Source organism: Capra hircus, chromosome 11 (assembly GCF_001704415.2).
Source record: "Capra hircus breed San Clemente chromosome 11, ASM170441v1, whole genome shotgun sequence".
NCBI lineage: Eukaryota > Metazoa > Chordata > Mammalia > Artiodactyla > Bovidae > Capra > Capra hircus.
In genome coordinates this window covers 92,071,470-92,097,662 of record NC_030818.1, presented here as the reverse complement: position 1 = coordinate 92,097,662, position 26,193 = coordinate 92,071,470, and the positions used below count along the sequence as shown (strand labels likewise).

General features: G+C 54.0%; 1 protein-coding gene across 2 annotated transcripts in view; it reads right to left on the bottom strand.

The window, feature by feature from the left end:
- DAB2IP (DAB2 interacting protein) overlaps positions 1–25,885 on the bottom strand; it is a 210,102-nt gene extending 184,217 nt beyond the window's left edge. Inside the window, exon 1 of one of the 2 annotated variants that reach the window (XM_018055714.1) lies at positions 25,371–25,885. In XM_018055714.1, the coding sequence (XP_017911203.1) occupies positions 25,371–25,410 (40 nt within the window). In that variant the 5' untranslated portion in view covers positions 25,411–25,885. The remainder of the gene's footprint in view (positions 1–25,370) is intronic. The other variant, XM_018055711.1, reaches the window with a different exon arrangement.

Here is a 26,193-nt window from a genome sequence, read left to right as displayed (position 1 = left end):
TACACACACACACACACACACACACACACACATCACTCAGGATCGACTTGCTGGGAAAGGAAAGAAAAGTGAAAATCCTGCCCCAGATGAGCTGAGCTGGAGGATCAGGTAGAGGTCTTCAGAGCCTGGGCAAAACAGGATGGATGGATGGACAGGGCGGCTCTGCAGTCCTACAAGAACACCTTCTGGCTGTGTGGCAGATCTTCACCTCTGTACCTCGGTTTCCTCTTCTGCATAAGGGGAGCCCAAGAGATTGAGTGTGAGAAGGCCTTTGCAAACAAAAGCACGATGTGGATGTTTATGTAATGAATGATGAGAGAGATATAAAGATAAATAAGACACGGATCTGCTCAGGGGAAGCCACTAGCTGTTTGAATTCAAGGAGGTGCTAAGGGTCTAAAAAGATACAACTAGACTGTATGATACTAGCCCAGGGATAGATGAATAGGCCAATGGGCTAGAATAGAGGCTGCAAACATAGATACATGTATGGAACTTCATCTGTGGCAGAGTGGTACTGCAAGCCACTAGGGAAAGGGTAGACTTTTGTATAAATGTTTTTTATGGAGCGATTGGACATCCATGTTGCAAGAAAATTAGATGGAATCCCTACCTCACACCATGCATAAAGCAAGATCAATTCCAGGTGGATTAAAAACTTAAATGCAAAAACATTTTAGGAGGGAAAGATTTCTTAAAGATTCAAAAAGATATCAAGAAAAAGATACATTTAATTAGAGCATAACTTCTGTTTGTCAAAAGAAGACATGTGAAACGTGATAACTAGAGATCTACAAGTCAATTTTCAAAAGAGACAAGAGAAAACTGAATCAAAAACATAAACAGGCAATTCTAAGAAGGGAACACACGAATGTCAAATATCAAAAGAGATTCAGCCTCACTCAGTCAAGGAAATGCAAAAGAGAACCAGAGGAAGTGCCATTTCACACTGGTGAGACTGGCAAAACGCGAAGGGGCAGAAACTGTTGATGAAGATGTACAGCACAGACAACTCTGCTACACTGCCGGTAGAGGGGAATGGGTACCACCTCTCTGGAGGACAATGTGACCATATCTAGAAATGATGCTCAAACCCCAGTGACCCAGAGACTTGGATTCTGGGATAAATCTGGAGAACTTCTTGCTCACTGCCACCGCATTATCCTAGTAAGAAATCGAAGACAGCCTCATCAGTGGACAAAATGCTTAAACAAATTGTAGACAGGGCAGTGAAAGTCTACACTGCAGAGAAAATGACTAGAAATTCCTTTATGAATCATCATAAGTGGGGGAATAGGAAGCAAGTTGCAGAAGATCAAGTTGTGTAATTCACTCATGTAGAGTTCCAAAACATTAAAGACAAAATGATACTCTCTTGCTAGGAATGCATACATGTGCTAAAAGTATAAGGAAATTCAGATGAATGACACAGAAACCATTCAGTTCAGTTCAGTTCAGTCACTCAGTCATGTCCGACTCTTTGTGACCCCATGAACTGCAGCACACCAATCCTCCCTGTCCATCATCAACTCCCAGAGTTTACCCAAACTCATGTCCATTGAGCCAGTGATGCCATCCAACCATCTCATCCTCTGTCGTCCCCTTCTCCTCCTGCCCTCAATCTTTCCCAGCATCAGGGTCTTTTCAAATGAATCAGCTCTTCGCATCAGGTGGCCAAAGTATTGGAGTTTCAGCTTTAGCATCAGTCCTTCCAATGAACACCCAGGACTGATCTCCTTTAGGATGGACTGGTTGGATCTCCTTGCAGTCTAAGGGACTCTCAAGAGTCTTCTCCAATATCGCAGTTCAAAAGCATCAATTGTTTGGCGCTCAGCTTTCTTTATAGTCCAACTCTCACATGCATACATGACCACTGGAAAAACCATAGCCTTGACTAGACAGACCTTTGTTGACAAAGTAATGTCTCTGCTTTTTAATATGCTGTCTAGGTTGGTCATAACTTTCCTTCCAAGGAGTAAGTGTCTGTTAATTTCATGGCTGTAATCACCATCTGCAGTGATTTTGGAGCCCAGAAAAATAAAGTCAGCCACTGTTTCCACTGTTTCCCCATCTATTTACCATGAAGTGACGGGACCGGATGCCATGATCTTACCATTCAGGAAGTGTTTACCTCTTGGGGATGAGGGAGATGTGAAGGATGACAGGAAAAGCCATCACCTCGATTGGTAAGATTTTATTTCTTGATCTGAGTGAAGAGGAACATGTGTTTCCTCGACTTTTCAGAACATTTTCAAAGATACAGAGCAAGCATGATGATATAAAATACAAAATCCACTCTGGCTGTGGACTTCAGTTTCCTTATTTAAGTGACATGGTCATCATGTCTGTGAAGTGCTCAGCACAAGGCTAACTCATGGTGACGTGCTCAGTAAAGCTTAAGAACATGAATAGCCTGCCCCCCGGTCTCCAGCGGGGCCCTTCACACCCTAGCTCCAGCCAGCTGAGACTCCTTCACTCAAGTATCACCATGCAATCAGGTCTCCCGAACCCCCAACCTCTGACATGCCTTCATAAACTGTTCACTGTTCCTGGAACGCCCAGTCCTCCCCCATCTCTGCTGGGACAAGGTCTGTTTCTCCTATTACAATCCAGTTCTGGGCATTTCAGGGCTCTCAGGCAGAGGGTTCCCAGGCCACGCACACACCCACCCACCCACGCACCCCACTATCCTTGTTAATCACATTGTGGATTGTTGCTTCTGTGTATGGATCCATCTCCTTCAGCTGAGTGTGAACTCCTCAGGGTTATTATTCCTGTCTAAGCGACCACTGCAGCCCTCCCACCCAGGCTCAGAAACATCTGTTGAATGTTATCAGGGGTAAGTGGATCCAGATACTCAGAAATAAAAGAGGTCGTGCTAAACTATCAGAAGGAAAGCAATCCCAATATTATAGATTGACTGGTCTCCATGGAGTGTCCTTGGAGGTTTTGTGACTTTTGGGGTCAGAGAGAGAGGGTTCACATCCAGGCTGAGCCATTTGCCAGCTGTGTGAGCAAAGGTAGGTTATTACATCACTCTGAGCTCAGTTTCTGCACAACCAGGATAGGACTAGGGCTTATTGCAAGAGGTTCTTGCAAAGATTCAGTGAGATGTTGTTGTTCACTTGCTCAGCCGTGTCCAGCTCTTTGTAACCCCAAGGACTGCAACACACAAGGCTCCGCTTTCCTCTACTATCTCACCGAGTTTGCTCAAACTCCTGTCCATTGAGTTGGTGATGCTATTTGACCATCTCATCCTTTGCTGCTCCCCCTTCTCCTCCTGCCCTCAATCTTTCCCAGCATCCAGAGTCTTTTCCAATAAGTCGGCTCTTTGCATCAGGTGGCTGAAGTATTGGAGCTTCAGCTTCAGCATCAGTGCTTCCAGTGAATATTCAGGGTTGATTTCATTTAAAACTGACCAAGGTAATAGAGGCCACATGCATGGCCCCAATTTTGGAACAGGTAGTGATTATGGGAATATTGACCAAGAAGGAGATGTTTGGAGGGGAGAGTGGAAGGGACCGTTTGGTTCCTAGGAAAGTGAGGAGCTGGTAAAAGAAATACCTGGGTGATGTTTTCCAGTTCTGAACAAAAACATCCACCTGGAGGCTGACCCAGAAGATGGAAGAGTCAGATGTACGCTCTGAGTCAGTGCTTTGCGTGGTCCTTCCTCCTATCCTTTGTCCTACCTCTGGGTATGGGTCTGTGCAGCATTTCAGAACCACACCCCCCTCCCTGGCCCCCCACATCCACTCCGACCCCCTCCAATCTGTTTTCGCACGTAGCCCAGGGATCCCAATCTGGACCTGTCTTTTCCTTGCCAGCTTCCATCTGTAGGGGCGACGGAGCCTGTAGCACCTTCCCCAGGGACGCGTCTAAGGCGATTTACCAAATGTGTCTTTACTCTGTATGCAAAACCCACATATGTCCACTTGTCGGGCGCTTCCATCAAGGCAAAGTACAGGCTGGCAGATTGCTTATAGTCCAGACTCCAGAAGACGAGTTGGCCAGTGTTACATGTCATACAAGCAAACAAATACATGAAGTCAACAGGACTATGTGGTCACCGGAAAAGAGCAATGCTGTGCATTTCATGGGTTCAGATGAGATTTTCTGAACTAATGAGCCGATCCTTTTTGATGCAGATCACACTAGACAATATCATGTTATCCTGATGACATGGACATTGGCCGTTGTTGGCGCTTAGTCCCATGAAAATGGCCACATGAGGCAGGAATCCCATCTGGCTCAAGGTCTGCCGTCCTGGTGCTTCTCAGGGAGGTCACTGATGACCTCCTTGATGGTGACTCCGAAGGACACGATCTTGATCTCACCTGATCTCTTGGCCAGACTTCACCCTCTGGTCCCTTCCATCTGCCCGTCCTCTCCAGCTTCTCTCCTAACTCTTTGGTCCTGTCTTCCTCTCCTTGGCTGCCTCACGTTACTAGGCTACAAAAACTGCCGTTGGAGATTGTCTGCTTCCCTCTCATCCTTCCAGACTCTCTTTCACGGGCGATTTCAGCTGCATCCAGGCCCCTGGCTTCAACTGCTGTGCTTGTGCTGGTGATTCCCAAATGGTTATTTCCAGGCTAGTTCAGGTACTGGCTATCATCTCTTGCCTGAGCTTTGGAAAGAACTGAACTGGTTTCTTCCTCCACCTGGGCCCTCTCCTCATTGTCCCCTCCCTACAGGTCCGTCCTCTGAGGTTTTTAAAGCTCAGATCCAATCCTATCCACCACCATCCCACCTCTGCTTAGAAGCTTTCAGTGATTTTGTGATGCCTTCACGTGGCCTACCAGGCCCTGGGTGGTCGGGCCCTGCTCATTCCTCTATCTCCCTCTTTGCTGTCTCCCCTCTCCCTCTCTGCCTTTAGCCCCCCAGTTGGCTTCTGAGTCCCCAAATATGTGATGTTCCTTCCCATTATGCAGCCTTTATACACCCAAGGCTCCCCGCTGTGGACCACTTTCCTCTGTCTCCTCCCATCCTGGCCTCAGTTATTTCTTCCCAAGGCAGCCTTGGTTCCCCAGCCTCAGGCGAGCCTTTTCAGGCTCTGCACACTATACTTCCGTGGCACAGGTCACTGTCCTTCATGGTGCTTATTGCATTTGGTGACTGTACCTCCATTATGTGACCACTGGATGAGTGTATCGCCCTCCCAGGGCCGATGTCCCTGATCACAGGGATCACACCTAGGCTTATTCATTATTGTATCCCTCCGTAGCTCAGCTGATAAAGAACCGCCTGCAGTGCAAGAGACCCCACTTACATTCCTGGGTCGGGAAGATCCACTGGAGAAGGAATAGGCTACCCACTCCAGTATTCTGGGCTGGAGAATTCCATGGACTGTATAGTCCATGGGGTCACAGAGTCGGACACGACTGAGCAACCTTCACTCACTCCCCACCTCTAGCAAAGGCCCTGGCACATAGCAGGTGCTCCATGAGTGTCTGTTGAATGAATGAGTGAACCCAAGTCTGCTTGTGCACCTCCAGCGCTGGACTCTGTTTATCCTTGTTGGGCACTGTTCATTGTCAGCAGTTTCTACACCTCTGCACACTGATATGCACACAAGTGGGAGTACAACCACCTCTGAGGATGCTCAGAGAGGTTCAGCGACTGGCAGAACATCACACAGCATGGAAATACAACGCCTGTCCTTGAACTCGTGTCCGTCTGGCTCCAAATCTCCATAGGCTTCGCTCATGGCTCAGTGGTAAAGAATCCACTTGCAATGCAGGAGACATAAGAGATGCGGGTTCGACCCCTGGGTTGGGGAGATCTCCTGGAGGAGGAAATGGCAATCTGCTCTATTATTCTTGCCTGACAAATCCCACGGACAGAGGAGCCTGGCAGGCTACACCTCCAAAGGGTCGCAAAGCACACTGAACAGACAGAGCCCAGGAGGCCACACCACCACTTTATAGCTGAGCAAACTGACCGATGACAATTTCCTTCTGGGGTGATGGGGCTTCACTCAGTGATGGAAGTGAGACTCAAAACCACAGAGACTGAGGTATCACTAGAATGCACACCCAGGTCCACAGGCACCCCCAGGGCAAGGATGACATGAATGGAGAGGGACAGAAGAGAGCAGAGGAAAGCTCTGATCCAGTGTGTGCAGGGCCCTGAGGGTCACGGAAGATTAATAGTAAAACGTGCAAACCTCGCTTCAAGCTCAGAGGTGTTTGCAAATCAAATACGCAGAGAGAATGCAGCTGCAGTCAGACACTGGATTACACTGAACAGGAGGAGCTCTGGGTCCCAGGACAAGCCTGTCTGGGGAGTGGGGTGGGTGCAGCCCTGCCTGAGTCTAATCAGCCCCCAATGCTCTGATTCTGCCTCTGATTCTGTCAGTTTCCTCACAGTCACCCCTGCAGATCTCAGACTCCCTGGGTGCCAGAGTCCATGTGACTTGGTCTCCCTCTGTGCCTGGCTCTGGGCTTGGTGCTGAGGGCACAGATCAACAGAATAGTGGGCTGCTGTCTTGTGCAGAGGAAGAGACAGGCAGCAACACTGCCTGGGCCTGGGGAGCACCCCTGGGTGCTGAGCCCACGTGCTCATGACTGAGGCAGATGAGTGATTGTCAGGACCCTGATGCCAGCCTCATGGGCCAGAAGGGAGGCCAGGGAAAAGTCTTCCAAGGAGATGACTTCTGAGAGTGTCTTGACGGAGCAGAGAGAGAAGTTAACCAGGGGGAAAGGAAACAGCTTCTGCCAAAGCATGGCCATCTGAGCCGGCCTGGCCCAGCGAGCCAGGGGTTCTGATCAAGCAGCTTGCAGGTGGGCAGGAAAGGGGGCAGAGCTGGGTCGGGGGTCCCCGAGCACCACACCCAGAAGCAGTGACTTCAGGCAGCTCCTGGGAGGTCTTAAGTAGAAGTTGTTTAGTCGCTCAATTGTGTCCAACTCTTTGTGACCTCATGGACTGAAGCACGCTGGGCTTCCCTGTCCTTCACCATCAATGCTTGAATTTTACAAACATCCCTCCATCTGGAGGAGAAAGGTAGATTTAAAGGGCGCAGCCTGGAGGCTGCGAAGAGCATAGTCAGAGGAGGATTGACTGAGAGTGAGGAACGGGGTAGATAGCTCTTCAGAGGGAAGACAAGAGATAGGGTGACTGCAAAGAGGAACAGTTTGGGTTGGGTGGGGGTGGATGCTATGATTTGCAACACACCCCTCTTTGAGAAGAGAGGCCTCACTCCCCCAGGTGTAACGAGGCTGCTGCAAGGGGGCCCTCTTTGGGGGTGGCCTCTGCTGAAATGAGCCGCCACCTGGAGGTGATGCCCCTTCCCAGGTGCCCTTCCTTCCTGTCTGGTGGCCAGTCACCCCAGGTACATAAACTCCCAGCCCCCTGACACTACTCAGGACAGTTCTGGAAGGCCAGCCCTGCTCCAGGGCCTTCCCAGCCCTCCATGGGGGGTGCTGAGATCTGCTCTCAGACTGTGTAGCCACTCAACTTCTCCCTCTCCTGCCCTGCTTAGGCCCTTCCACCAGCAGGCCCTGCTGGACCTGCTACACCCTAATATGTCTCAGAGCCTGCTGCCTGGGGAACCCACCCTGTGCCTAGGAGAACTTGCTGTGTGTCCCGGCTGGTGGGAATGACCCGGAAGAGAATGTGACTTTGAAGCCACCAGTGAGAAAGGTGACCCATACTCTAGGGAACAAGGAGGGTCTTGAGAGCGGAGGCCAACTCCTCCTGAGACAGAAGTGGAGATTGGAAGCAATTAGGGGTGGGGAGAGTGTCAGGATCTAGACAGAGTCTTGGCCTTTTTTTTTTTTTTCTTATGCAGTCAGAAGTAAGGCTGGCTGCTGAGAGGAAAGACAGATATTAGAACAATGACATAAGAAAGTAATGATAATAGTGTCTGATAAATGTTGCCGCAGCAGTCATTGGGAACGCAGGGCCTCAAAGGGTGCATAGGAGTTCGCCAGGCTGCGTGTCCAGTGGGGAAAGTCATGCTAGGAAGAGGAAATATCTGGTGCCCAGAACCTAGCTGGGGATAGGATTGCCAGATGAACTAAAAAACAGTCAATTAAATGTGACTTTCAAATAAACAGTGAATAATTTTTTAGTCTGTGTCCTATGCTGTATTTGTGATATACTAAAACATTATCTGTTATTTACCTCATCCCCTTCTGACCCCCTCTCTACCAGCGGCTCATGGAGGGGTCCCCCAAGCTGTGGCCCAGGTACTTCTCAGAGTCCACTTTATCCCACCCTTGCTCAAACACCTGCTGTGGCTCCCCATTGTCCAACCATCAGCTGGTCATTTGGGACCCTCTTTTGTCTGATCTTCAGTGATTCTCCCAACCCCATCTCCCAGCCTTGAACACACCCGCCCCCGCCCTCCTTAATCTCCCACCTCTGGGGGTTTTGATCAACTGTTTCTCTGCCTACAATTCCCTCCCCTGTGTACCGTGTCCACACTTCCAGAAAGTCCTCAGACCCCTCTGGGTGGAAGGGAGTGGTCATCTCCTCTGGTTAATAGCAGTAGCACCTCTGGTACATCATTGCTTGTCTCTGAGCTTCTGTTCCTTTGTCTCTAAAATAGGGACAATACTGCCCCTCATAAGTGGCTAATAGGACAAGAGATTGTGTTCAGAAAACGCCAGACACTCCGTGCCTAGGTCATGCCAGGGCACCAATGCACATGTGTGAGTCGAATTAACACAGAAGTCCTGAGTTTTCATCGTTTAAATTGCTTCTTGGAATTATTATGCCCACCAGTGGAACTTAGATAAATTCAATTTCTCATATGAAGATGACCTGAAAAGAGGCGGACAATGAAGCCACTGCCTTCCTGAGTGTTTTCCAATTGACAAGGAGCCAAACCAGCTCCCCAGAAAGGACCAGTTTTGGAACCAAGTGTGACTCCCAACCTCTCCAGCTTGGAGCATGTAATATCCATCACACATGCTTCTGTCTCCAGCCCTCCCAATCCCAGACCGCAAAAGGTGATTTCTTATAGCCATTAGTATAATTACCCAACTGCGACGCTATGGAGAAGCGATTAGATAAGCCTGTGATTTTTGCACACGTATTTGTCTCAAGTAAGTCACCTGAAGTTCATCTGCCATCAGGATTCATAGCTGCATTCTCTAATCGCAGGGAATTATTTTGCTAATAACAGAGGTACCTTGATCTAATTTAGTTTTAATGCCAGGAGGTGCCCTCCTAGAATAATCAGCTCCAGGGCAATTCCAATTTCCAGCTTTGTTACACGTTCTGGAGAGAAGATTCGATTCAAGGAGGCTGAAGTTACTTCTTTATCACCCAAAGTCATCTAGGGGCGAAATGGAATCTACCGCTGCCTGCTTGCAGAAAAATGCAGGGAGAGGCCCAGAGAGAGGGGGTCAGAGAGAGGGAGGAGTAGGGGGGCTCCCAGATAAGAGGAACCATTGGAAGACACCACCGGTGGGTGAGGGCTGGGCTGGATTAGGACCACAAGGCTTTCCCTGGGAGAACCCAGATTTTCCTCTCATCCATTCATTATCTTCTTCATTCTGGTATTCCATTTCTGGGATCTCTCCTCTGCAAGATCTCTGCTGTTACTTGAGCACAAATATTGATAACAAACCCTTAGGCAGCCCTATTCTTGGTGCTTTACACGTATTAACTCATTATATCCCGTGAGGCAGGCAGGTGCTACTCTGATTCCTATTTATGGATGGGAAAGCTAAGACACAGAGGCTACAAAATTTGCCCCAAGTCGCCCAGCTAGTAAAGGGCATAGGTGGGATGCAGACCTTGGATGGAGAACTTCCTCAAGTTCACAGATAAGGAAGAGTTTGAGCCCCCCCCAGTAATTGTTCAACCTCGACTCTATGCTCTCATTTACCCCTCACAGAACAGGGGGGCAGGGGAGTGTTGTGAGTCGCACTTTGTTGAGGAAGAAACTGAGTCCCAAGAGAGGGTTGATTTGGCCAAGGTCAACACAGTGAGTAAGTGGAGGCACTGGGGCTTGAACCTTGAGATTCCAATTCTTTACCCAGTGCCACTCTGGCTAAAACCAGAACTCTGTGCAGTGTCTTTGAACAGCTCCAGACGCAGGCTGGTATCATGAGGAATAAGTCTGCAGTAACGGGCCACCCAGCTCTGCTTCCCGCTTTGGGGAAGTTCCTCTTCCCCGTCCCTCCACCCCTTGCCCCAGAAACCAAGTGTCCTTTGCTGTCATCCCACATTACCAAAGAAAGCCTGCTTCCAGATTCCTGTTCATTCACTCATATGTTTATGCTTTCAGCAGAGGGCCCTGTGGTTCTGCGGTGGGAAGGGCCAGGAAATCGACATGGCCCTGTCATTGCACTCCTCTCTAAGCCCTCCCTGGTCTTATCTGCTCCAGAAGGAGGAGGGTTCTTTCTGAACTGCCTGAGCTACAGAACTTTCATTTCAAATGAAAAAAAAAAGTCAGGTAAACCCCACGTTTTACACCAGGTAAAAGCGAGCTGCTCTGGGCAGAGCTGTGTTAGGGCAACTGGGGTCTCTCCTGTTCAGCACCCTCTGGGCATCTTCTCAGACACAGTTGGAAAACCACTGGCCTGGACAGTGTCTCAGCTCTGAGGTTATAACCAAGGAATCTGGGATCTGCTGATGGCTGGTGATACCCAAAATGCTGGGTGGGCTGCAAAATGCCCTCCTGCAAGCTCCCCACCCCCTGAACCCCTGTCCTGCCTTGCGGTAGCATCAAGGGACAAATCGGAAAGGCACCCTCAGCAAAGCCAGGCTGTGCCCAAGCCCCTGCCCCTTGGGGAAGCTTTCCAGGAGTCTCGGCTCAGAGAAATGTTCCTGGCTTCTCCCCAGAGGCCCGTGGGGTCAGTCCGTCCTGACACATCGGCCAGAAGGACAGGCTGCTCCTCTCTCACCCCAGCTCTGCCCATCGTTTCCTCTCTTGCTTTTCTAAAAACATGTTATTTTTCATCCCTCCCCTACTCCCTCCTTCCTTCAACAAATGCTCACCAGTCACCAGCTTTCTGTTCTGGGCCTGAGGCTTCCAGGGGAATGGCCTGACTTCACACAGAGTCAGCTGCACCCTGGAGTGACAGATGCCGCCAGTGCCCTCAGGCACTCAGTCGCTGGAGCTAGGAAGGCTTCCTGGAGGCTGTGGTGACCAAAGGGGCACCAATGCATGAATAGGAGGTAGAGCAGCATGGAAGCCACGGCCAGTGGGCAGGAGATGGGCATTCCAGGCCCAGAAGAGAGCTGGATTTGGGAGTCATGGGAGGTGGGGTGAGATTGGTGTCCTGGAAGGGCTGACCAGGGGCTGTAGCCTTGATCCGGAGGGTCACAGGGAGCCAGTGGAGCGATGAAGCAGGCCAGATAGGGAGGCCAGACATGCATTTTAGAAGCTCGTCTGGCTGCTCACAGTTGAGGGTATGTGTGCACACTCCCGTATCCTTTGTCCCCTTCCCAGCCCTGCCCTCCCTCCACACACTCCCCGCATCCTGGGCTCCCTCAGAGACAGAGCACGTGGACAGAAGGGAGGAGAGGCTTTGGGCTGTTCGGCCCTGGCCTGGCCCCCGCCCGGGAGGACAGCCCTTGACCCCTTCACCCCCGCTGGACCAAGGGTCAGGATGAGTTTCGATCCCATCTCCACTGGTTGGGAAGCTTTGATTTCAGGGCCTGTTTGTGAACAAGAACTCACGCAGGTCAGCTTCCCCTCCCCCACCCAGCACCTTCTACCCAGATCCCAGCTCAGGCAAGCCCCTGGCCCAGCCTAGCAGCCCCTCGTGGCCTGATCACACCGAGATGGGAGAGCGGGAGGAGTTCTCTTCCCCAAACACAAGCTCTTTTGTTCCACCACTCAGCTAGACCCTCAGCCCTGCACCACCTTGATGGAGGTTTTCCTGGCATTCCGGGAGCCCAGGTCAGGGGAAGGGAGAGGCGTGGAGAGGGCAGTGAGAGGCTGGTGGCTGGGCTGGAGGACAGACAATTTCCAACAGCAGCTTTGGGCCCTGTCCCTTCCCTTCCTCGTCTCCTGCTTACTCTGGGGCTGTGCTGTGTGGCTGTGTTGAGTCGCTCAGTTGTGTTCAGCTCTTTGCGAGCCCATGGACTGCAGCCCACCAGTTTCCTCTGTCCATTCGGATTCTCCAGGTGAGAATACTGGAGCAGGTTGCCGTGCCATCCTCCAGGGGATCTTCCCAACCCAAGTCTCCTGCATTGCAGGCGGATTCTTCACCAGCTGAGCCACCAGAACTTACTGGACAGTGGTTCTTAATTGGAGGCAATTTTATCCCGCAGGGAACATTTTGCGATGTCTGGAGACATTTCTGGTGGTCATGACATGGGCTGGGGGTTGGGAGCGGATATGCTATTGGCACCTGGTGGGTATAGGCCAGGGATGCTGCTAAACACCTGCCAACACACAAGTTGGTCCCCACGACAAAGAGTTCTCGGGCCCCACAGATCGATAGTGCTGGGTTGAGAAACCCCGCCTGAGGATACAGCCTCCTCACCCTCTGTGCTCAGCTGTGACTCAGGCTTCCAGCCAGTCACACCCCCAGGCTGAGGCTGGACGACTCCGGACACTCATTTCCATCTCTGAACCCTTGCTCAGTCTGTTCCTGTTGCTGGAGCGTTCTCCCTGCTGACCTCTACTTCCCTAAATCTCATTTCTTTCCAGCCCCTCCCACCTGTCGGGACCCTCCTCTGCTGCCTACACCAGCCCCCCGCTTCTCCTACACCCCATGCTGCCCCCTCCCACTAGCCAGCTCTGACTCCCTCATCCCAATTCCTCCCTTCCCTGATTGGCAGCCACTGCCGGCTTCGCTCCTCAGTTTGCGCATCTATGCAATGAGTGGGGGCTTCCCAGGTGGCGCTAGTGGTAAAGAACCCGCCTGCCAGTGCAGGACATGTATGAGACCTGGGTGCAATCCCTGGGTTGGGAAGATCCCCTGGAGGAGGGCGTGGCAACCCATTCCAGTATTCTGGCCTGGAGAATTCCATGGACAGAGGAGCCTGGCCAGCTATAGTCCATGGGGTTGCAAAGAGTCGAAGACGACTGAAGCGACTTAACACGCACACACTCACACACACAAACACACTTACATGCAACGAGCGGGCCAGGTGAATAGGGACCCCAGGCCCCTTCCCTTCTGCCTCCTCCTGGCACAGGACTAGGTAACTTGGGACTCAGTGCAGACTCACAATGGGAGGCATAGTGGCCTCTGAGCCAGCAGAACCAGGGATCCAGTCTTGCTCTGCTGTTTCCTAGCAGTGTGACCAAGGGTCAAATTGTGAAACATCTCAGGGCCTCAGTTTCCCCCTCTGTAAGATGGGGGCAGGTTTTCCAGCAAGAGCTCGACAAGCTGTGTACTCTCCCTCCCATCCCTTGTTCCCTTTCTGGCTGATTTACCTAGCCGAGGTTCCCACCAATCTGGCCAGTCTCAGGTGGAGAACCACCTACTCTTGGGGCCAAGAAGAACAGGATTAGATTGTCCTCTGACTTCTTCCTAAAAGCTGAGCTCACACTGGGCTGCTGAGGACCTTGGGAAGGGAGACCTCTGAAGCTGGAGGTTTAGGAAACCAGAGGCTAAGTAGACCTGCTTAGGAAACCCGGGAGACCTCTTTAGGTGGCCCCAGGAGAGCTGCTGCACTCTTGGTTCCCGGCCTTCTTGGCCTCTCTCCCACTGGGGGCTCTTCCCAGCTTCTCAACCCCCCACTTCTCCTCCTGGAAAAGGATTTGTCGTTGTTGCTGTTCAGTCACTAAGTCGTGTCTGACTCTTGCGACCCCGTGGACTGTAGCCAGCCAGGCTCCCCTGTCCATGGGATTTCCCAGGCAAGAATACTGAAGTGGGTTGCCATTTCCTTCTCCAGGGGATATTCCTGACCCAGGGATTGAACCTATGTCTCCTGCATTGCAGGCAGCTTCTTTACCACTGAAGCAGGCTTCTTTACCCCTGAACTAGGCTTCTCCTACTGGGGCTGTGACCTCCTGAGTAGCCAGTCAGCCACACTCAGCTGAGCTGGCTCAGGGGCGGGCACGGAGTGGAGCAGAGGTGTGGTCTGGGTTCTTCGAAATTCAAGGGAAACAGCACAACTGCATCCTTCCTGTGCTGGAACCCATTCAGGCTCCCTGGGATGTAGGATGAAACCAAGCCCCTGAGCCTGGACCCCGAACCTCTCCAGGCTACTCCCCTACCCCTCTCATCTGGATTTGGGGGCCTAGCCTCATCGAATTGCTCAAAAGCCTCCAGTGGACTGACTCATCCACAGCCTGCTCACTACCTCCTTCCATAGGCCAATCCCTGGTTACCTTTAAGCTCAGCCTCTCCCCTGCTGGCCTCTCCAGCCTGCCTGCCCTGGGACATCACTGTAGCTTTGGGCCCCTGTCCTGAGCTCTTCCTTGATGCCAGGAACTCAGCCTTCTGCCTTCCTGGACCTCCAGGGCCTGACGGTGAGCTAGCCTAGAGGAAGTGCCCAGCTGGAATTAAGAGACGTAAACATGGGCAGGGGCTTCCCAGGCTGCACTAATGGTGAAGAACCTGCCTGCCAATGCAGGAGACTTAAGAGATGCAGTTTCGATCCCTGGGCCGGGAAGATCCCCTGGAAGAGGAAATGGCAATCCACTCCAGTATTCTTGCCTGAGGAGTCACATGGACAGAGAACCTGGCAGGCTACAGTCCATGGGGTTGCTAAAGAGCTGGACATGACTGAAGTGGCTTAGCATGCACCTACGCAACCATGTGCAGAGAAAGAAGACCCCCAGGCTCCGGCGCCTTCCTCCCCCAGTCTCAGTGGTTGCCCCTTAGAATCACCTGGTGGAGGGTGGAGGAGAGGAGGAAGGGAGGGGAAAAGTTTAAATACTCCAATGCCCAGGCCTTGCTCTAGACAGACAAAGTGAAAAAAGTGTAAGTGAAAGTTGCTTAGTTGCGTCCAACCCCATGAACTGTAGCCTGTCAGGTTCCTCTGTCCATGGAACTCTCCAGGCAAGAATACTGGAGTGGGTAGCTGTTCCCTCCTCTGCGGGATCTTCCCAATACAGGAATCAAACCCCTCTAGACTAATTGGGTCCAAATCCATAGGGGTGAGGCCGGTGCAATGCCAACCCGGAGGGATTAGAACCCTCCAGATGACCGCAATCAGCCCATGTCTCCTCCCGCTTCTTGGGGGCAACGGGACACCCAGGAGAGTGAGCTCTGACGCTCTTTAACACCTGCCATGTGTTGCACTGATCTGAAGAGCCCTTTTTGGCTTATATGAGGTCATTCATTTAACAAACATAAAATGTGCTGGGGCTCAGGGATAGGTTGACACCCGCGTGACAGGGAGCAGAGGAAGATGAGGGGTGCTGGGAGCACTTTGCAGAGAGTCCCTTGCTCTGGGGGGCTGGGGCCTGGAGGCAGAGGCTAAGGCAGGAGGCCCGTGGTGGGGCTGGCTATGGGGGTGGGGGTAGGGGCGTGAACCAGGCCACAAGTGGGCAGGGGTGGGGGGAGATGGAGACCGCAGATGTGAGGAAGGGGTGGGGACTGTGCTGGGAGGGGTCGTGGTTGGGCGTCTGGGCGGCTTGGCCACAGGAGGAAGAAGAGGAGCCTGCACAGAAGACTGAGGCGGGACCAGAGTGGTGGGTGGGGAGGGGCACGATGGTCACGTGCCTGCGGGTAGCGAAAGGTCCAAACACTCACAAACCCAGTAATGATAACTCTGCCTGAACGTGTCGAAGGGCTGTTTTCTAAGTATTTACTCTTCCCTGTAACCTGTAGACAGGGCTGGCGTAATCAGCCCATCTCACAGACAGGGAAAACTGAAGCTGGCGGAAGTTATGCAGTTTTCCTGAAGCCACATACCGCCTGGTAAGGGTCAGGGATCTGACTCAGACAGGCTGCCAGTCGAGCCACCCTGCCCTGCGCCACCCGCTCCGAGCAACGCCCCCACCCCCACCACCAGGGCCTCTCAGCCCAGACGAGCAGCGAGCCAGCACCCGTGGAGGACATCCCGCATTCAGGGCTCCCCTGGTGGCCCTGGTCGAGCAGTCTGGAGCAGGGAATGGTGTGGAGGACAGTGTAGGAGGCGAGGGAGCTGCCCTGAGGGAGCTGAGCAGGCTGGGGGCACTGAGGGGGTGACATGTGATGTTGGAGAAGGGGGCTGATGGAGGGGCTGATCAGGGGGTCCCCAGACAGGCAGAGGGAGGGGGATGCAGACCCCAGAGCCGTCTGTCCTCAACAGGGAGCTGAGGGAAGGAGTCAGAGCTGAGGCACCAACATGAGCGGGCCTGGGGTGGGGGCTGGTGAAGCTTCTGGAGCTGGAGCCTCAGCCCAGAGTCTGTGCAACTGCATGAGGCCAGGTGGGGGAGGGGGTCGGATGCTGTGCGGTGGGGCAGGGTTGGAGCAAGTGGGCCCAGCAGGAGACGGGTGCTGTCCATAGTCTCCAAGTCAGAGGCCCAGGCTGGGAAAAGAGCCCCAGATGCTAGGGTATAGCTACCCCGACTCAGTCCACCATAGAGCCGGCCAAAGGAAAGACTGAAGGGTCTCTGAGCAGGCACCCTCCTAGGTGCCTTGGCTTCTAGGCCATGGAGTTAATACAGCCGCTTGGTCAAGGACAGTCTCACCAGGACAGAAGGGTCTCTACTCTCCCTTCTCAGGCAGGTGTGGGGGAGAGGGGGTACCAGGTACCAGGAAGAAAACCAGGGATGGACCTGGGACAGCCCCGGAGGGCTCCTGGGTAAGACTCTGAATTTGGCAGCCTGGGCTTCAGGAGGCCAGAACGCATGGTGCCTCCGTCAGGCCTGTCCGGCCACCTCCTGGTTCAGCCGCACGCCGTGCTCTGGGTCCCCTCCCTCCACTGCCCTGTTCTCCATGCCTCACATTCCACATTAGCTAAGGCAAGGGAGGGCATTTATCTGAGATTTGGGTCAAGGGAGAGAGAGAGCCCAGGGCAAAGGTGGGGTGGGGGCTGGGGGAGACAGGCAACCCAGCCATTTCAGGAACTGTGTGTCCTGAGCTGGCTTTTCTGGAACCCAGCACCCCCTCATTCTGGTGCCGAGTCTGTGGCACCCCAGGGTGGGAGTGTGGGGCCCGCAGCCTCATAAGCTCCCTCACAGCCAGCCGAGAGGCAGGCACTCCATCCTATTGGCGAGGTGCTCATGTCCTCTACACGCGTTCCTGTGCATGTACACACACATGCACACAGACACACACGCACGCATGCACAGAGGTACGCTGGGATGTAGGTCACCGGCTGGAATGCCTCAGGCCCAGGGTTGCGAAGACCCAGCCATCCAGGCAGACACTTCCAGATTGGACAGAAATGTACCCTCCCCTTGCCTGCCTCCCCACTGCTCGCCTGTGTCAATCTGACCTGAAGCTCTCTAGGCTTCTGTTTGGTTTTCCCAGAATCTGCCTGGCTGAGACTGCGGGGAACCTGACTCCGTCCAGGGGAGGGGGCGGGGCTCCTGGCCACACTGGTGTTGTCTCTGTGTGTCGATCCTTATTGGGGGGGCGGGGGGCGGTACGTGAAGTCTACAAGAGACAAGGGGGTGTGGCCAATCCTTGAAGACTTCCAAGATATAGCCTGCGAGATGTCCTGGGACTAGAGGACCAGGAGGGGACAGTCAAGGAAAGAACAGAGCAATCTAAGCCAGGTTGGTCAGGGCTGGCTTCCTGGAGAAGGTGGGAGCACCTTGGCTGGGAAGGTGAGTGAAGATTTCAGAAAGCCTAAAGAAAGGGAGTGGTACTGTTGCAGCTGGGAAAGCCCCCGACACTGCCATCCTCCGCCCTAGAGCTGGCACCTTTGTGGAGGTCACATCTGTAAAGACCATCACAGACTCTTCTACAGAAAACCCCTGGATGGCCCTGCAGGCCCTTCAGATACAGCAAGCCCGGAACATCACTCGCCCTCCCACCCAGAATCTGCTCTTCCACCCAAGTCTCCCTCTCCGCGTGGACAGCAACATTCCTGCCACACAGGCCAGACACCAGGCCACCCTGCCCTCTTTTCTCAGGCCACCCTCTCAGCCTCCAACTTTTCAGTCTGGTGCGTGGAGCAGCTCACAGCTGAGAGGTTAAGACAGGCAGGGAAGCAAAGGCACTGTACTATCCTGTCAGCACATGGGTGTCTGGGAGGTCAAGCAAGATGGTCAGGGAAGGCTTCCTGGAGGAGGTGACACCCAGGTCACCCAGACTGAGACCTCAGGCTGAGTAAGAGCGGCCAGATTGGGGAGAAGTAGTGGGAAGAGTTGAGATAGACTAGGGTTCCAGGCAAGGGGCATCAGCAAGTGCAAAGGTGAGGGAGGGGCTGGGGGATGGCACATACAGAGGGAGCTGAATCGATCATGAGGGAGTGGAGAGAAAGAGGGGTGTGCTGGAGACTAGGGCAGAGGTGTCATCCAAGGGTCAGATGGTGGATGGCCTTGATACCACGGTAATGAGTCTAGACACTCTCCTGCTGCAGTGGAGTGCCCTGTGTGACTTTCAGATGCCTGAGAATGGCCCTTTAGCTGCACACAGAGGATGAGTTTGGGGGACAGGTGGAGATGGGGATCCCCAGGAGGGGAACAGAGTCCCAAATGGGGCATGGCCTGAGAAGGGGGCAGAAGGTGGAGAGTCAGGGCTGAGCTCAGGATCACTTAGGAAGTAGAATGGCCCTTGAGGGGTTCTGGTTCCTCCTCTCTGAGGCCCTCATCTCTGTACCATATAGTAGGGGGTGGGCAGGAGGACCCCCAAAGACCCTCTCCTGAGCCTCTTTCCACGTGGGGCCATTTTCTGTCTGCTCTAGTCTCCCAGGGCTTCTGAAATAACCTCTTGGGAGGAAATCCAGCTGGGCGGAGCATAGCTCTAGCTTCTGAAGGCCTGGGGTGGGGGCAGGAGCCCAGGGCATACCCACTCAGTAGAAAGAACGGGCTGGGCAGTGGGAACCAAGTGGGGGGGGCTCTCAGAGCACCCAGTGGTCCATTCAGGAGGACAGCCAGTGTGAGGGTGCTGGGATACACTGGGCCTCATGGAAAAAGCCCACCAGCTTTCTCGGTATAAGGGGGGCCCGGAACCGTGGTCCAGCAGCCTGGGGATAAGTTAGGGCCCATTACTCACAAGACTGACACTTGGGTTAGTGACCTCACCTCTTTGTGCCTGTTTCTTCATCCATAAAATGGAAATTAACATGTGCCAGGAAATAATATACCAGGTGGGAGGGAAGCTTCGGGGAACAGTCCGTGCTGCTGAGTGATTCAACGAGGATCTGTACCTGGGTACCACAAGGCACCACCTGGGCACCACCCTGGTCCTCTCGCACGAGCCACGTGGCCCAGACCTGGGGGAGGTGCAGCAGGATGGAAGCCCAGGCCCCTGAGGGGGGCCCAGGGTGAAATGTCTTTGCTTCCTAAAAACCCGGAGTCAGCCTCTCCCTCCTTCTCCCACCAGGAGCCCTTCGCCATGCAGACAGCAGCTCCTCTTCTTTGAGCTTCCTTCTGCTTTGCCGGCCTGACACTTCCCACCCTCCTTAGGCCACTCCCCCTGGCCTTCTTGTGAAGCCAGCTGCTGGGGTGTGGGGGCGTCCAAGATTTAAGCCCCTCCCTGTCCGGCCTCATTGTTCTTTTATTGACCCTTCTTCCTGATTTTGCCTCTTCCCAGCATCCTCTGGGGCAAGAAGGGGGGCTCCTCCCCTCTTCCACCTGCCCAGCTGGAGAAGCTCAGAGGCCCAGAAGGGCTGAGGACCAGGGCCAGGATACCCGAGAGGCAGCCCAGAGTAATGGGCAGAAGCACAGGCATCTAGGAGGCCTGGGTTTGAATTGTGCGTACTTCCACTAACTTGTGGCCTTGGGCTCTTCAAAACCTCAATTGCCACATCTGAGCAATGGGGCTATTCCTTCCTGTGTGAGGAGCCAGTGATTGCATGTGGACTCTTAGCACAGAGCTGGACACGTAGCCAGAGCTCAGGAAGTGGGATCCCCACTCTGCCTCTCTGGCCTGACTCCTTCACCTGGGAAAGGACCTCAAGTGGGGATGTAGCCTCTCCTGTTCCTTCCTCATCCCCAGAGGCCCAGTCAGGCAGTCCACAGCAGAGCCGTAGAGCAAGATGGAAGGAATCCGGGGTTGGCCTCCCTTCCCCACCCCAGGGAGTCTGGGTGGGCAGACAGCTGGGGAAACTGAGGCTTGCTGTTGAGTGAGCTGAGTGGCAGAACCAGGAGGAGGCCCCAGGCCCTCCCTTGCCCATGAGAGGTGGAACGCAGGTCTGAACAGCTCCTATCTTCCCAAGGATCCACCCACACAGAAGCCTCAGAGAAGGTTCTAGTGGGTACTGCTCCAGAGCACGGGCTCTGCGTGGGACAAACCCACAGGACTCTCAGCTCTGCCACTCACTCGCTGTGTGATTCTGGGTGAGTCACTCAGCCTCTCTGAACTCGTTGCCTTATCTTGAACACGAGAAGGGCAACACCAGCCTCGCAGGGTCAGGGGAAGGGGAAGCGAGACGATGAATGTGGGGCGCGTGGCCAGCTACGTAGCTGCTGCTTTATGGTTATTTTCTGTTCGCTAGCAGCTGAGGCATGTCTTCTATGACATCTTCAGCTTCCCCCTCTCACGGGGGAAGGGCCAGGGAGCGGTGACATCAAGCTCCCTGACAGCTTCCAGCCCAAAATAGCCCTCTCTTTAGACTGACCCTGTCCCGTTACAGTCGCTCCTGCGCTCACTGTCCCCAGCTGAGCTGACAACGCCTTTGGTGGTGGCTCGTGCCCTGTCACGCTCCTCCCCTGAACAAACACTCCTGGGTAGACAGGATTTGAGGTGGCAGCTTTGGCATAGAGACGGCTCTTGGAAAGTGCAGCAAAATGAAGCCCCCGGGCTCTGGCAACCTGGGTTAAATCACTGAACTTGTTCTTAGGTCTTGGTGTCACATTCCTTCCCTGAGCCTCAGTTTCCTCATCTGGAAAATGGAGCTGTAATATCAGCCTACTGTTGTGAGGATTCAAGTAGGCAGTGTACCTAAAGGACCTTGCCTGGGGAGGGGGGATGGCATGCAGTAGGTGCTCAGTAAATGGGACTGGTTATGGTACCTACCATACCTGGAAGATTACAAAATCACCTCCATCTGCCTCTTTGCAGGGCCCCCAGCTGGAGCTGAAGTCCTTTGGCGGTTACCATCAGAAGAAACTGAAGGTTCTGAGCTGTCTGTTCCACCCCCAGGGTTGCCAGAGCAACCAGCCCCTTCCTGAGCTTTTATCCTGACCGTCTGTCTGAGCCCAGCTCCCTCACCCATGAATCATAAAGTCCCCCCAACAGGTGTCCAGCCTCTTGTGGTTTCATCTCAGTCACCCCTCTGGAGACCCCAGTCAACCCAGGACACAGGCAGGGCAGCGCTGAGTCTGTCCATTTGTCGGACAAAGAAGCTGAGTTTGAACAAGGAGCAAGGATTCAGTCCAGGCCACCCGGGATGGATGTGGCTCAGGCCACAGGGAGGCAAGAGGGTGCCAAGTGCTGAGTCGGAATTAGACTCTTAGATGGAACAGTCGGGGGTGTGGAGGACAGTACCCTCATCGGGCAGTTAAGGAACCAGAAGTCCAGAGAGGAGGAAGAGGCCTGAGGGCATGATCAAGTTAAGGGCAGCATCCAGCTCATTCACTCATTCATTCATTCATCCCGTGAACATATATGGAGCACCTTCTCAGGGCCAGGCACTGTGCAGGACCCTAGAGAGACAGCAGCAAATAAGACACAGCGCCTGCCCGCGAGGATCTCAGGGTCTTGAGTGGGAGTCAAGTCAGTGACTGGGTGATCCCCTCGTCCCCTTCCTCGGCTATCAGAGGACACGAGAAGGAAGTACTGTGCTTTGCTTCTCTAGGTTGGCCTTTCCATGCAGCTCTGAAAGGCCCTTGCCAGAGGGAGTCAGTCAGATCTTGTCTGGTCCTCACCCCAATTTACACTTGGGGAAACTGAGCCACCTCCATGAAGGGCTCTGCTAGGGTTAGTGTGCAGGCTCTAAGCCCTTGCCTTCCTGCCCTGATTGTGTATAAAAGAGATCTCTGCTCCTGTGTGTGCCACTCGCCCCAGCTGTGGTCTGAGCCCTCAATGACTTTGTTCTAAGGACATCGTTCTAAGGACCTTGTTCTAAGGTCCTGTGTCGCAGGACACCCCATGGGGCTCTACTCAGCCCTGTCTGCTAAGATACCCTGAACGTGCCGAGGCCTCCAGAACATCAGAGTCAGCAGCTAGGGATGCAGCCAAACTCCTCTCAGCCCCTGAGCACCTGGTGAATGCAGAGCTCACGATATCCACCAAATGGAAGAAAGTCTTGCTCTGCTTGAAGAAGAGAAGGGCAGCCCAGAGCCCTTCCTCCAGCTGTGCCTCTTCCCACCCTGTCCCCATCCTGCGTCCCCAGGGAGCTCAACTCACCATACCTTGACCAGGCATCACCCGGTCAAGAAGCAGCACCATCACCCAAAGTGTCAGAGAACCCCTCGAGGTTCTCTCTGCTTGGAATGCCTTCTCTCACCTCCTTGGCTGAGCCAACCGAATCGTCTGCTCACTCACTTGTTCACAAGCATTTGTTGGATTCTCATTACAGGCCAGGCAGAGCGCCATGCTCTGGGGATAAGAGCTATCAGGACCCTTAGAGATGAGTAGGGGACAGAGGTTAAACTCATACATGTACCATAATGGGCGACTAGGGGACTGAAAATGAAGGTGAAAGTCGCTCAGTCGTGTCTGACTCTTTGCAACCCCATGGACCATGCAGTCCATGGCATTCTCCGGGCCAGAACACTGGAGCGGGTAGCCTTTCCCTGCTCCAGTTCGATCTTCCCAGGAATCGAACCAGGGTCTCCTGCATTGCAGGCAGATTCTTTACCAGCTGAGCCGTAAGGAAAGCCCATGTGTGACTAGGAACCGGTCCTATAAAGGACAAGAGAGGGTAGCAGAGTGGGCTCTAATTTGACAGAGTAACGTGATCTAAGCAGGGCGTCTCTGAGGAAGTGACTTTCACTGGAGCCTGGGAGGAGGAGGAGGAACTTACCTCAAAGAAGAAAGAGAGGGAAAGTAGTCCAGGCAAAGGGAATAGCATATGCAAAGGCCCTGAGGGCGTTAACTAGTTTGGTGAGTGTGAGGAGGGACAGAGCAGTGTGACTGGAGCCTATGGAGCCAGGGAATGAGGACAGAAGAGTCAGATCACAGAGGGAGGCAGAAAAGATCAACCTTGCTGAAGGGACCTTGTGGTTAACAAGGAGAGTGAGGAGTCCAAGAGAAGGAACCAGAAAAAAAGACTGGGAGATAGATGGGGGAAAATCAGGAGGGTGGCCTATCTCAGAAGCCAGGTGAAGAAATTGTTTCACAAAAGAAGGAGTCATCCACTTCTTTGGCGGGGGGCGGGGGGGGGTGTCACCTCCTCCAGGAAGCCTTCCTGGACTCCAAGTGTGGGGTTAAGGATTCCACGGGGCCTTGGCCTTCCCTTCAGTGCTTTACCTCTCTCCCAGACTAGCCTGGGAGTGTCACAAAGGCAGAGACAAGGTTTGACTTGTCTCTCCAACCCCAAAACTTAGTTCAGGATATGAAAGTAGTATTTGTTAGATGAATAACTGTAGGACCTGGCCAGGATGTTCCCTTCAGCTTGGGGCCACTCCCAAGGACTTCCTGGGCTCCCCTCCATTCCTGCTCATCACTTTCTTGAGGAACTGTCCCCTGTCCGCTTGTCTTTTCCCCTCAGATCCCAGGCACCTCTCTGCTGCCTGCCCAGCTTCCAGAAGGCCAACCACAGGCTCCCACAACAAGGGAAGACAAGGAGCTGATGCATGGACCCTTCAGTTATGGTGCAAGCAGTCTCCATTTCCAGGGACCCCAGACTTACCCTGCCCCAAGACTGCTGCTAGCAAACCTGTGGGACAGCAGGTGGAGGCTGTGGGTTTCTGAGACACCAGTGAGCTCCAGGTAGGGAGACAGAGGGATTTGGAGCCCTGCTTGGCTCTGGGTTGGTCCCCCAGACAGGGGTCTGTGCCCTCCATGGGGTAGTATCTAGGTGTCCCCCTGCCAAGTTCAGGTGGACACCTCTGCAGACAGGCAGGCCTGTCCCACACTCCAGACTGTCTGCCCCCACCTCCCCCCCAGGAACTCATCACTCAGAATCCAGTCTCATATCCTTTGTCTCCCATTGGAGGCCAGGAGCTCTTCCAGGGCCAAGGCGCCATCTCCCTTTTCTCCCTCCCTTGCTCCGTCCCTCTCTCTTTCCTCTCTCCATTCACTAATTACAAACTGTTTCTTAGGTTTGAGTTCTCTCATCCTGCACCCCTGACCCTGACACAGAGCCTGGCACGTGGAGGTCACTTGGCAGGCATCCACTGGCCACCCGACCTCCCAAAGATGCTAGGTCCGCGGGCTAGGCTAGGTTAGGTGGCGCCAAGCTCCCCTGAGGGGTGCAGCTCCAAACGTGGCAAGAGCCCCTCTCCTTGGAAAGAACTGGAGCCGGCAGGAGGGAGGAAATTTGGCTTTGAATCTGTGCCCTGCAGCCAGGCCTGGCTGGGGTGGGGGTGGGGGTCCAGGGGGAGAAGCACACAGTTTTCTTAGCAGGAACCGTAGGCCCAGGATGATCTAGGTCCCCAAAAGGCTGATCCTAGCTGGAGCGACGCCTCCCTTGACTAGCTCTCCTCTCTGAGGCCAACAGGGCCCCCTCCTTACAGAGCCTTAAAACCTACGTCCCCCCAGCCCAGCGCTCCTCAGTCCCTCAGCCACCCTCCGGCCCTCCTGCTTCCCATCTTCCCACATCACAGAGATGGCCAGAGTGCCCCCCTCAACACCCCCCACCCCCGGCATCCTAACCAAAAGTGCACAGCCTGGCCGGGCTGAGCAATCCGGTTCTTAGACCCCTGCAGCAACTGCCATGGCTGATCCACTGGGAAAAGTGCAAGTTGCTCGCCACCGGCTTCCGACAAGGGCTCTGTCCCAGGCAACTTTCGCCCAACAATCCGCCCAGGGTTTGCAGGGAGGCTGCGGCAGGGGCGCTCCCCGGGGGCAGCCCCTGGGGCCCTGCAGAACGGGGAATGCTTGCAGGCTGGCTTTAATTACAGACTGCGTTCCTCTGCCTGGTCCATCTATATTTATCTGCAGGATCTCACTAATTAAATCCCCCACCGCAGCCGGCAGGCCTGGGGACGACCGCGAGTGAGGCAGACAGGCAGGGGGCTGCAAACTTCCTTCCTTTCCTTCTGGTCCAGGAGCAAAACAGAAGCGGCCGAAAACTCCTGCTCCCTCCCCCAACCCCACCGATGCTTGGTCCCAAGGAACGCCGGCTCCGGGGACCCTTCAGCTCTGTGCCCCGTAACCCCTGGCACCCATGACCCACAGGTCCCCACACCAGGCAGTGCCCATCTTCCTCCCCGCTTCAACTCGCATTCCTGGATTCCCGCAGCAAACAGAGAAAGCCTCCCTGAGCAGCACTCTGCCACTTTGCTGGGGCTCTGGTCTTACCGAAGGAGTCGTCTTGGTCCAAGAGGGAGTCCGGCTCCATGGCGTATGGGCCCCCAGCCCCTGGCCCCACCTGATTTATGAACCGAGGCTGTCTCCATGAGCGTCTGGGTTTCTCCTTTTGTATTCCATCTGGCGGCTTTTCCAACTAGATGACTGGGTATTCCTGCACGCAGGCCCCTTTCCAGCCCTTGCCTTCATACAGTACATTTAAAGTAGCAGTAACCTCTTTTTCCTCCCCCCGCAGCCTGGCTGGAAACATTAGAAGGGACCGAGGCAGCAGAGATGTCTAAAATAGGAAGACGCCGGGGCAATTGGCCTGGCTGCCCGCGACGCTGGCTGCGGGGATCTGGCCGGCCTGCGCAAATGGAAAAGCTAAGAGGTAAGGGTGAGCCTGGGCTGAGCATCTGGAAGCTGGCTCCGGGGGACCCCGGGGTCTGTGGAAAGGGGGGAGGCTGACCCACCCACAGGAGGGGATGGGGGGTCCGCTCTGTTCACCGCCCAGTGCCCAAACCCCAGGGGCTTCTCCCAGGCCCTGCTGGAACCTCCCACTCAAATCTGTTCTACAGACATTTCCTGCAGTGTGGGGGATGCAGAAATTGACTCATCCATCCATTCAGTCAGACACTAGAATTTTTTTTTTGAGCATCTACTCCGGCGCCAGACACCGTGCCAGGTGCTGGCTTTTGCAGGAGGGAGCAAGTCTCAGCATCTGGTCTCTTGGAGCTCACAGGTAAACAGGCCTGTGCAATGCAGCGTGTGCACTAAGAGCTGTGGGAACTTGAAAAAAAAAAAAGGGCTGCCTCACCCAGACAGGGGGAGGTGG